Genomic DNA, 12,683 nt, shown 5'->3' on the forward strand with positions numbered 1-12,683 from the left:
CATGAGCCTGAGGCGAGGTGGCCTCCTCAAGACCAAGTTAGAGTGTCATCACATGGGGAGAAATCATGTTTCCTTACCTTCGCTTCTCCGCCTGCGCCTTCGTCCCGCATGACTTCCTCTTTCGAAAGAGGAAGTAAACAACATGCCAGTGGGCCATTTTGATCGTGCTGCTTCTCCTGCACATAGCAGGAGATAGCGGCAAGTTCTGTCTCAAAAATATTTCAGATTTACTGAGGTCTTCTTTTTGGTCACGCGAAGAAGGCTAGAAGGGGCGGAAGACACGCGGGACGCAAATGACGCCGTGAATAGGACCTGCAAAAAACCCTATTCCTTACCTTTTCAACTCCACATTTGGTACCGTCTTTCACCAGCATAGGGTCCGGGGTACCTTCTGGCTGTTTAAGGTCCAAAGATATACAGGTAGTATCTTTCGCTGGAGTATACAGGACAGGAACTTTCATTTTAGTAAAAGGCGTTGTGTATGGATATGAGCAAATTAACTTTCCACATCTGATATTCCTATCAAAGAAGGCATTTGAAAAAGAGAACAGGGTCATACTGTGTGCCAAGCGCTGGGGTTATGTCTTACAAATCCCAAGTTTTCACCTCCAAATTGCTGAGCGAAACGATGCAAATTTTATGCTTCCCAGAATCAGATAGGTGAAATGGGGGGCATCCTAAGACGTTACAACTGCACATTCTTGTGCAGTTGTAACATCTTAGTCCTCACATCATGGATTTCTACCTGACCGTTTGACCTCCTCCATGATTACATAGGGCTGAAGGTTCTTCTCAGCCTCTACTTACTCTGCATGAACCTCTATAGCACTGGTTTTAAAGTAATTTATGCGTGTGCAGGCTTTTGTATGTGCTACTGTAATGCTGATGCTTTTGCAGTAAAAAGGCAAATCTTGTCTTTTCGGAAGACACCTTAAACCCTTTAGGTTACGGCTTTTGGTTAAGCAACAAGGCTTAAGGCAGCCTTTCTCAACCTGGGGCGCTCCAGATGTGTTGGACTACAACTCCCAGAATGCCCCAGCCGGCTGGGGCATTCTGGGAGATGCAGTCCAACACATCTGGAGCACCCCAGGTTGAGAAAGGCTGGCTTAAGGTGTCTTGCGCTACGTGTTTTGCTAAACCCTGCTCACTCACTCACGAACCACAGTCGGACTGTCTACAGCAGGGTTCAGTGGCGCTAACCATGGCTTAAAGTGTTGTGTGTGACAGCACGGCTTGTGGTTAGCGCCAACCCGAGAACCCCAGTTTCGCTAACCACAGAACCTAAGTGTCGTCTGAACAGGCCCAGAGTTTTTTTAGATATAACCCATATCAAGAGTGAAATATTAAGCCTTCTCTATGACGGTTTCTGGTTTCGGGAGGCCTTTATATACGTGTGACTAATCAAGTAGCCCAGAGTTGCCTACATACTAGTAAAAATACTTTGAAAGAACCTCTGAACCAGGGCATATTCTACATATTCCTACCCTCAACTCCACTGTACACAGATCTGCCCAACTAACAATGTATTTCAGTTTCTTCTACGTTTCCTAATCACCTACCGAAAAGAACATGTCTTAAATCCCTTTCTTGGATCAGTCCCGCAGTGTCCAAATCTATCTGTCTGACCATTAATTTCTTCATAACATGAGTGCGGAGCATTTTTTGACTCTAGAAATATGGAAATGGTCTTGGTTAGAAGAAGTTAACAGGAGATAATCTTCAGGGTGCAGAAACGTATGTTTCAAACCGCCACTAGCAGAGGCTTTAATTTTTGTGAACCGCCCAGAGAGCTTCGGCTATTGGGCGGTATAAAAATGTAATTAATAAATAAATAAATAAATAAATAAATAATTGTCTTCTGCACTCCCACTAAACAGCAGTTTCCCTCCCCAACGATGCTCTTGGATGTTGCTGTAGGGTCCTTCCATGACCGTGGAGGCACTGCGGGGTGAAATGGCTGCCAGATCATAGCAATGGCAAAAGTGGGTGGGTGGGTGGCAGGGGGGTATTAAAAAAAGGGGGAAAGAGGGGAGACAAGCCTTTGCTATTGGTGGTTTGATATGTACATCCCCTGGACCCCGAAAACTACCCCATCCTGAGAACTTCAAAAAGTGCCTCTTTATTTTCACAGAATGAGACAGCAAAAGTGAAGGGGCACGTTTGGCCCACCCATACTGCAGACTTAAACTGGTGTACTAGGAGGTCCTTCTCCCCAGGGAACTCTGGAATCTGTAGTGTGTGTGTGTGTGTGTGTGTGTGTGAGAGAGAGAGAGAGAGAGAGAGAGAGAGAGAGAGAGAGAGATGTAGCATCCCAGGATTCTTTGAAGAGAGTGGTATGAAACTGATAAAAGCACATGGGATAAATGCGCAAATGCTCACATGCATGCAGCCACACGCAATCTGGCCCCAATGGTGTTTGCTTGGCCTTGTGTTTTTTTAACTGTTGTGAGTAAATTTATGTTTGCTTGTTTTAAAGGGGCAGGATTTTTAAAAGAAGCAGTGGGGTGGGGAGCAGTTGTTTCGCTTACTTTTACCAAAGAGGTCCTGACACTGCAAATCAGGTGACTGACAGAATCCGCCATAACAGAAGCCCGTGTTGGAGGCACACCTGAAACCGTTTTGGACATGGACATTGTAAGGGCAGGAGGCCGAACTCCCATTGCAGTACTCCGGGAAATCACAAGCGTCATCGACTGCTGTTCTACATATGGAGTTTCTTGGTTTAAACTAGGCCAAAAGAAGAGAAGAAAAGGGAATAAGTGATCTCCTTCATGGAGAAGGGCCACAGTTCGGTTGGAGAGCACCTGCTTTGCGTGCAGGAAGTCCAAAGTTCAACGCCTGGCATCTCTGGGCAGAGCTGGGTAAGTGCCCTGCATGAAATCCGGAAAACAGCTGCTGCCGGTCAGTGCACAGTATATGGAGCTAGAGGGCTCAAGGATCTGATTTGTTATAAGGAAGAATCCCATGTTCATGACATGGATATCTGATTATCTCTACAGGGCTTTTGAAAAATATGTTAGGAAGAGTAGATAGAAAACACTTTTTTAAAAAAACCTGATTAGCAGCTTATGGCCCCCAGTGTGCAGGAAAAGCAGAGCAATTAAAATGGCCCCTGAATCAGCCATGTGGTCTTTGTTTACTTCCTCTTTCCCCTCAATTTTTTTTTTTTTAGATAGTAAAGAAGAAACAACAACAAGAAGAAGAAGATACTGAGAGAAAAGGAGTGATTTAGAGGTAAGTATATTTTGAGGAAAAACGCTAAGAGGTCAGTTTTCTAGGTCTAGCCACAATGGCGGACGATGAAGAACTGAGGTATAGGCGGGAACCGAGTGCACATGCGCAGTGGCGCTAGGGATGGTTCCCACCTAAAACGTTATTTTTAGCTATTTGAGGTTCCGGTTCAGGTCTCCGCGCAGGCGCAGAGCCCATATGTGTGATGCATAGAGACCACGAAGAAGAACTCTCGTGCACTGGGCTAGAAAACCTACATAGGGTTAAATAATTGCATCTTCCAGGCTCTTCTGTCTTTTGATCATGAATAAATAATAAGATCAGAGCTAAGTGTGACAGAAGATGCATGGCTGCTGTTGGGATCAGCAGTTCCTGTGTCGCCTCTTCCTCCTCCTCTCCCCTTGCAACACGTAGTAATAGAAAATGTATGAGTCGACACCATTACACAGTGAGTTTCATCACCCCTGTTCCACTGCACTGGAGGCTGCTTGCAGTGCAGGGCATTTCAACAGAATGCTAATGTCATGTCATGTGTAGGCATTACCAGGGGAGGGGAAGAGAGAGAAAAGCAGCAGACCCGAGGCTGCTATTTCCAGTGAGAGCCGTGTGTTTCTCTAACATCCAACTCCAGTCGGAGGTTTACGTTTTCTTTGCCTCTCCCAGAATTCTAGTCTGGGAGAGTCTTCCCTCTCAAGTCCATCTAGATCACAACAGTGGCTAATTCTGCTATTGAGACCCCTAAATTATTTCCCTTCCCCGGGACAATGTCAGCATTTAAGCCTGATGGAAATAGCTGTTGATACTGAGAATCTTCAAAAGTGGCATGCCACCGTCAGAGGCCATTCTTCCTTCATTTTGGTGCAGTGCAAACTGAACTGACATTTCCCTTCTGCCTGCGATGGTTTTACAGGAGATAGTTCAAGGGCCATGCCAGTGCCAGTTCAAAACAAATCGAGGGAAGGCAGAGGTGAAGGGAACAGTTATCTACATTGGTCCAGACATTAACATCTTACCATACAGTCTTGACAGCATGGTTCATTACTGCACACGGCTCCGCTTAGAAACCTGCATGTGCTGGCACAACATTTACTGTGCTTACATTTCTGAAATCACAATCACATGAGATATCAGTAAAGTGCCTGAACGGCAAAGAGAACTAAATGCAATACAGAAATTCTAAGAGTTGAGACCAACAGGGCATTTTAATGCAAAGACATGAAACCTGCTAAAATCTTTCCAGCTAAATCATGTGTTTACGCTAAGAACAGAGGAATTTCAAGAGACAGAAACAGAAAGGAGAGCAACGTTGCCTTGAAACTTTGCTCAAATTACACATGAATATACCAGTAGTGTGATTTACACACACACACGTCAACAAAGGAGCCACAATCTCAAGTGGAAGGAGCAGCGGAAAAGTCTGCTTAACCAATTGTTTGTTGGATCAATCAGGGTGGCTGAGAATTATTCTAAATGTATGATTTCTTGTTTGTTTTAAACAACCCGCCCAAGCCTCTAGAATAGGGCAGGATACACATTTAAATAAACAAACCCGGCAGACTTTTCTCACATACTGACCTCAACTGAACCACAATCACACTTCTCTCCAGGCTCCAGAATACCATTCCCACAAGCTGGTTTTTTTGTTCCAGTTTTCTTATAGTACAATTTTAAATTAGGCCGATTAGAAAGGCAATGGGGTGTCTTGAACTTAATGAAATTCTGGAAGTCTTCAATGCTGCAGCTGCTAAAGGCTTTAATTCCATTTGAATGTCTGAAATGTAATAAAATAAAAACAAGACACACACATTTTATTTTAAAAAAATCCTGACATTTGGCCCTCGTGAGAGCTCCCAACGCAGCTTAAACTTAAAACTACCAAATTATACATTTGCCAATAACAGCCAGGAGGCTAAAAGACAATAAAAACATCTGGAGAGGAGTAAAACACAAGCAACACAAACTGGGGTAAAATTCAGCAAGAACCAGCACCTGGCAAAATACATTAAAAAGAAAGTCTTAAGAATAATCTAAAAAACATGAAAGAGAGGGCAAGCCATGCTTCTCTGGGAAGGAAGTTCCACGATCTGGGTGCTACAGCTGAAAAAGCCCAGCAGCTGCATCTCTGAAGGCAGTGGAACACGGAGCAGGGCCACAGCCCTGGGTGACAGTGGTAGAGACGTTCATTTCTGTTCATCTGGGGTGGGGAACTTCCAGCCCACGGGCCGATCACGGCCCACTGAGGTTTCCCTCCCAAACCCTGACCCAAAGCTCCCAAAGCTCTGGCCTCTCTCCGCAGGGATTCCCGTTCGTGCACCATTGCCAGATTTTTTTTATCCCTTCTACTCATGGATGGTTGATAAAGCCTGTATGTACATGTGGTACAGAATTGAAGCAATAGGCCCACTACAAATCCATCAATGGTAGCTGGAGACTGGGGCTGTCTGTTGTTTGCTGGTTGATAAAGCGTCATCACATGGGGGAGGGGGGGGAATCACGTTTCCTTACCGTCGCTTCTCCACCTGCACGTTTGTACTTCCTCTTTCAAAAGAGGAAGTAAACCATGTGCACGTGGCCCATTCAGTGGGCCATTTTGATTGCGCTGCTTCTCCTGCATGCAGCAGAAGATAGCGGCAAGTTACGTCTCAAAAAATAAGTCAGACTTACTGGGGTGTTCTTTTGTCACGTGAAGAAGACTAGAAGGGTCGGGAGACGCCCAGGACGCAGACGTCGTCGTGAGAGGGACTGTGAGTGCCCAGCAACGCGCGTGCAATAAAACACTCGTCTGATGACACTCTCAGTTTGCTCAGGAACAGCGGGGGGCTCCTCTATGGCAGAGACACCCCCACACACACACACACACACCAGTGGTGCTCCTCTCTGCCCGTGGAGGGAAGTGGAGGGACATCAACATGTTATCCTAACCCACCCCAGGCATCAATGTGGGGTACAGGGCCGAGGGATTCCACCAATCCTCCTCATCAGAAATACTTACACCGCTGCAGTGTTCATTATACAGATGGGTCCTGGACACCTACACTTTTTGCCATCATCATATTCCATCCCCAAGGTGAGGCCCAGCAGTTGCGCCACGATGACAGAAAACGTCTCCATTGTTACAGACTTCTGGTACTAGAAGAAAAAAGGAGCAACTTTAATCCTTCTGAGTATGTGCAATATTGATGAGATTGGCGCTGATCTGACCTGCAGGGTTATTAGGCAAGATTGCTTCGCCCCCGTCTCTGCCTGGCTAATGTTCAGGCAGGGTTTCTTATAGCCTCCAAAGTTGCCAACTATCACGGGAGCCCACAATGCCTGCCCTACCACCGTGCAGCCTGCTAATGCAGTTTAAGTAGGAGTCCGCAATCGTAATCACCCCAGATTATTTCAGTTATCCTCAAAGGGATCAGTCCAGGGGCAATTCCTGCTTCACACTTTTCACTTTTTTACAAAGAGGGCTTTTCTTTTTGATTCCTACACCAGTGTCCAAACCGGAGAGCTCCCATGATCCAATATCCAGCACTTAAACCCAAGCCAGCCCAGCAGAAAAACATCAAGCCAAGGAAGTCCCGTGATACTGCACCAGAGCAACTCCTGCATCAAAATTCCGGAGGCACAGCTTTCCCGTGAAGGTCGCTCCGACGTAATTTGGCCTCTCCCTGTAACTGAAGCACAAAAGGATGGGGTCCTGTATTTTGGAGAGACCAAAGGGGCTGTGCCCACAAGTCACAAGCCAAAACCTTCCCATGACCAAGCAGCGTGGGGAAATGCACGGCTCTGGCTTTCTCTTGTTCCTGCTATCACTGCCAGTCCCTTCCACCACCACCACCATTCGCTCACAAAGCCAGCTTCCCTGGATGTTAGCTGCTGCAGGACTCAATCCAACAGCTCTGAGCAGTAGGCAATGACGCCCTGCTCCCTGCATCACCTGATCACTGCAGGATGGAGGGAACTGGAGGCATTTCTAGCTGTGTCTTATCAACACCAGTGGTCTTCAACTGGTGGGTCGTGACCCAAAAGCGGGCTAAGAGATCGGTCCAGATGGGTCGTGGCGAAGTTGTGGCTGCCATGTTGGGCAATTGTGAGAGTGGGTCCCGTGTTGCAGGTTGGGAGTCTGAGGTGGGTCTCAGGTCTGGACCAGTTGAAGGCCACTGATCTGCACCGGTTGGCAGCAGCCCTCCGGGGTTTTCAGACATGGTTGTTTTCCAGCCCTACCTGGAGGTATTGGGGGCTGTGCTGCACCACTGAGTTATGGCACCCAGAGTTGGGTACTGGCCCAAGATCACTCAGTAAGCTTCATAATTGAGTAGGGATTTGAATCCGTGTCTCTCTGGTCTACACTCAGCATGCTATCCACCACCATATATCACACTGGCTCTCAACTAGTAGGAGGCAGGCTTATAGGCACTTTTAGCCTCAGGTATGTTAGTGCTAAGCCACTGTCTTTAACCAGTAGTGCCCTTGCAATGCTATGTATTGATGTTGTTCTGCCTTCTGGAAAAAAATTTAAAATATTTAGGAATTAACAGTACAATCCTCCCAGCAGTACTGAAAAGCAAGTCCCATTGAATTCAATGGGACTTACTCCCAGATAAGCAGGTACAGGACTGAACCCGAAATATGCTTACAATTCAACTGCAACCATGTTTACTTGGAAGCACGATTCATTGATTTGAAGCTTCAGTTGTATGCGTAGCTTTACTTAGGGTGGAATTATAGAGTTTTACCTTAAACGCAAAGCTGCCACTGTAAACAGCAGTCCCGCGTCAAGCTCATTCTCCTCTTCTCTGTATTGTCTAGTCATGGAAAAGCGTGTTGTGATGTCATCACAATGCGCTTTCCTCATGACTTCCCGTCCTAGTGGTAGCCGATGATTTGTTGTGGTGATGGCAAAACACACAACCCAATAAGTTTCTTTTAAATTTTTGGAATCAGGAAACCCCTTTTTATTTTCCCAAGCTTTTAAATAGTTGGCTTTCTCTAAAACTGCTTTTATGCTGGGCTTTTTTGTTTGCTTTTGCTTTTTTTTATTATTACAATAATGTTATGTGGTACAGCACCCTAAGAAAAAATCTTGCCAAAGGTCTGGTTATCCACAAAGAGAAAACACATCTCAGGATGCTAGGAAAAAATTGCTTTAATCCCTAATGGGTTTTCTTAAGAATAAAACGGAACAGTTCCAGAACATTTGCAAACTACAAGTTCAATCACAGTTTTTAAAGCTCAGCTAAAAACTTTTTTTTTTCTAAAGCTTTTAAAACTTGATTTTGATCTGACTTTTATACTGTTAGTTTTACTCTACCCTGTGCCTGTTTGGTGCATTCTCTTCCCCTTCTTATTGTTTTATTATGATTCTATTAGAATGTAAGCCTATGTGGCAGGGTTTTGCTATTTTATTGTTTTACGCTGTACAGCACCATGTACACTGATGGTGTTATATAAATAAATAAATAAATAAATAAATAATAATAATACAATTATTGTAGCAGCCTGAGACTACATGTTGAATACTGTGTACAGTTTTGGTCACCACAGCTAAAAATATATATATTATAGAGCTGGAAACAGTGCAGAAAAGGGCAACTAAAATTATTAAGGGGCTGGAGCATCTCCCCTATGAAGGAAGGTTAAAACAGCTGGGATTGTTTAGCTTGGAAAAAAGGAGGCTAAGGGGAGACGGGAATCTACACGTCGTACTGAAGGCGCCTGCGTGCGCCTCCAGTCCGCCCTCAAAACGATGGTGTAGATGGAGAAAGAAGAGACGGAGGAAGAGGCGGCGGAGGAGGAGGCTGGGGAACCGGCCGCGTCCTTGCTGCCACCTCCTCCGCCTCTTCCTCCATCTCTTCTTTTTCCGTCTACACCATTGTTTTGAGGGCGGACTGGAGGCGCACGCAGGCGCCTTCAGTACGACGTGTAGATTTCCTCCTGATAGAGCTATACAAAATTATGCATGGTGTGGAGAATGTAGTTAGGGAGACATTTTTCTCCCTCTCTCAAAATACTAGAACCCAATGGGGTCATCCCATGAAGCTGACTGGTGGGAGATTCAAGACAAATAAAAGGAAGGACTTCTTCACACAGCACAGAGTGTGTGCTGGAGTGCTGGGCTGAAAACAACAGGATGAAATTTAATAGGGATAAATGCCAAGTTCTACATTTAGGAAATAGAAACCAAAGGCACAGTTACAAGATGGGGGACACTTGGCTCAGCAATACTACAAACGAGAAGAATCTTGGAATTGTTGTAGATTGCAAGCTGAATATGAGCCAACAGTGCGATATGGCTGCAAGAAAGGCAAATGCTATTTGGGGCTGCATTAATAGAAGTATAGCTTCCAAATCACGTGAGGTACTGGTTCCTCTCTATTCGGCCCTGGTTAGGCCTCATCTAGAGTATTGCGTCCAGTTCTGGGCTCCACAATTCAAGAAGGACGCAGACAAGCTGGAGCGTGTTCAGAGGAGGGCAACCAGGATGATCAGGGGTCTGGAAACAAAGCCCTATGAAGAGAGACTGAAAGAACTGGGCATGTTTAGCCTGGAGAAGAGAAGATGGAGGGGAGACATGATAGCACTCTTCAAATACTTGAAAGGTTGTCACACAGAGGAGGGCCAGGATCTCTTCTCAATCCTCCCAGAGTGCAGGACACGGAATAATGGACTCAAGTTAAAGGAAGCCAGATTCGAGCTGGACATCAGGAAAAACTTCCTGACGGTTAGAGCAGTGCGACAATGGAATCAGTTACCTAGGGAGGTTGTGGGCTCTCCCACACTAGAGGCCTTCAAGAGGCAGCTGGACAAGCATCTGTCGGGGATGCTTTAGCGTGGATTCCTGCATTGAGCAGGGGGTTGGACTCGATGGCCTTGTAGGTCCCTTCCAACTCTGCTATTCTATGATTCTATGATTCTATGAAATTGTGGAATTCACTACCACAAGATGTAGTGATGACCATGAATTTGGATGGCTTTAAAAGAGGGTTGGATAAATTCCTGGATGAGAAGGCTATCAATGGCTACTAGCCCTGATGGTTATGTGCTACCTCCAGTATCTGAAGCATTAAGCCTGTGTGCACCAGTTGCTGGGGAACATGGGTGGGAGGGTGCTGTTGCACCATGTCCTGCTTTGTTGGTCCCTGGTCAACAGCTGGTTGGCCACAGTGTGAACAGTGTGCTGGACTAGATGGATCCTCGGTCTGATCCAGCACCAGCTGGTCTCTTCTGATGTCCTTATGTTCGATGGATTTGAAGACTGTTGTACATTTTATAATAAATACTTCCCAATTAATTCATGACGACACACCTTTCCTTTGCTATGGACTACATGGGAAGGGCTGTAGCTCACTGGTGCACACAGGAAGTCCCAGATTCAATTCCCAGCCTCTCCAGAGAGGGCTAGTGAGGAAGCCACCTGAAACCCTGGCGGGCCACTGCCAATGTAGACCTGGAGATAGATGGACCAATGGTCTGACTTGGTGCAAGGCAGCTTTTTAGGAAGTCATCAGTGAGATGCTATTTTCATTTGTGTTCCACGTTTTAGGTAATACATGGTTTGCTGTTGTGTTAGTATGCATGCGTTTTTATTTTACAAAAATAACTTTAATACTTCAAAGTATAACAATGGCTCAGTTCAGACAACACGTTAGTCAACGCAGTGGGAAAACTCCACTCAACGGTTGCGTTTCTAGGGGCTACTCCCCACACATGTTCTTACTCCACTGTTGTGTGACTGTGGGCTACCGTGGAGTTGAGTAACATCCATTGCGATGTTTGGTGGACAGGTCCTCCTCCTTCTCTCCTCCTTTGGTCCTCCCGATGGTATCTCATCAGCCATTGATAAAAAAAAACCCAACACAATCTCGGCAGCTCTCCTAGAGTGGCACTCGCTCCTTTTGCTGCTCTTGCCAGGAAACTCTGTAGTCAGTGGGAAAAGTCCACTCAACGCAACGGAAAACTCCACAGAGCCCGCCACACAATGGTTGTGCAGGAACTCTCCTCTGCACAGTGTGGACATTCAGCGTGGAGTATTTTCCAAAAAATCTCCACCGTTGTGTGGAGTTTTCCCGCCAGACAACACATTTCTCAACCGGTGGTGTAAAAACTCCACTGTGGCGTTCTAAAATCACCGTTGAGAAACCTGTTGTCTGAACTGAGCCAATATCAGGGATGATGAATGAGTGAGGGCTTAATATGAAGTAATGGTCTTCCTTACACAAACAAAAATGCCAGGTCGTGAGGCCGTAGAACAAGGTATGAATTTTTCCATTGTAAAAACCGTTGTAGTAACTCATTAGGCTCCCCAGCTGTAGAGATCTTATTCTGGTCTGTCCAGAACTCCACAGAGGAGAGAACAACTGTGATGTTAAGGTTAGAAAATTTCTGAAAAGATATGGGGGAAAAAAACGTGATCAAATATGTTTGGATTAAGGTGGTAGTATTTTATTTTTATAAGCATTCATCATAAGAACATTAGGAGTGTGGTTGGGGAACATGCAGCCTGCCAGGACTCCCTAACTGACTTTCTACCCTGCAAGAGTTAGGTTTGGGGGGACAGGACTTCCCATTAATAGGAGGCCTTTTCCAAGCCTACTTGCAGCCAGGATCTCTTCTCGATCCTCCCAGAGTGCAGGACATGGAATAATGGGCTCAAGTTACAGGAAGCCAGATTCTGGCTGGACATCAGGAAAACCTTCCTGACCGTTAGAGCAGTACGACAATGGAACCAATGACCTGGGGAGGTCATGGGCTCTCCCACCCTAGAGGCATTCAAGACACAGCTGGACAGCCATCTGTCAGATATGCTTTAATGTAGATTCCTTCACTGAGCAGCGGGTTGGACTCAATGGCCTTATAGGCTCCTTCCATCCCTTCTATTCTATGATTCTATGGGAGGGGGCAATTGGGGGGCAAAGCCGGGGAGAGAAAGGTTAACTTTTCCCCATGCATTGCAACCCCCACACAGCAATTGGGATTGCAAAAAAAGCCTCTTCTTTGAGCCAAAGGGAAGCTTTTTTCAAATCTAACTGCAATGCAGGACCAATGAGGGCTGGTCGTAGCTGAGGAGGGAAGAGTTAACTCTCCCATCCCTGTGCATTGTAAAAGCCAGGCCTTAATTTGCCCCAGAGTTTCCTATGGTTTGCAGTTACATGCACAAGCAGCCAGAAGACTTAGGCCTTAGCTAGGCTATTTACATGAACAGGGATGACCCCGGAACGATCCTGGGATAAACCTTAGGTCTAGCTAAGGTCTTGGTCTTGCACCAGAGACTAGAAGCTTCTGCTTCTAGTTAGCAGCATCGTCCTTGTGTTTGGAAATAGCAGAAGATGGCTTGGGCCAACTGTAGTTAACCCACAAACCAGAATCACATTGTGACTTGCAATGCTGTTTTGTGGCAGGACCAGAGCTCGGTGGAGAGCACATGCTTTGCACGCAGAAAGTCCCAGGTTCAATCCCCCGGCACC

The 12,683-nt window shown here is 45.9% G+C and overlaps 1 protein-coding gene across 1 annotated transcript in view; it reads right to left on the reverse strand.

Moving 5' to 3' along the window:
- Positions 1-12,683, reverse strand: part of LOC134407605 (disintegrin and metalloproteinase domain-containing protein 2-like) — a 34,695-nt gene that overhangs the window by 4,689 nt on the left and 17,323 nt on the right. Inside the window, exons 9-16 of the mRNA XM_063139473.1 lie at positions 11,435-11,601; positions 6,812-6,893; positions 6,224-6,360; positions 4,807-5,002; positions 4,245-4,334; positions 2,529-2,727; positions 1,560-1,668; positions 336-519 (exon numbers count right to left, since the gene is read on the reverse strand). Of these exons, the coding sequence (XP_062995543.1) occupies positions 336-519; positions 1,560-1,668; positions 2,529-2,727; positions 4,245-4,334; positions 4,807-5,002; positions 6,224-6,360; positions 6,812-6,893; positions 11,435-11,601 (1,164 nt within the window). The remainder of the gene's footprint in view (positions 1-335; positions 520-1,559; positions 1,669-2,528; positions 2,728-4,244; positions 4,335-4,806; positions 5,003-6,223; positions 6,361-6,811; positions 6,894-11,434; positions 11,602-12,683) is intronic.

Source organism: Elgaria multicarinata, chromosome 12, assembly GCF_023053635.1.
Source record: "Elgaria multicarinata webbii isolate HBS135686 ecotype San Diego chromosome 12, rElgMul1.1.pri, whole genome shotgun sequence".
Lineage (NCBI taxonomy): Eukaryota > Metazoa > Chordata > Lepidosauria > Squamata > Anguidae > Elgaria > Elgaria multicarinata.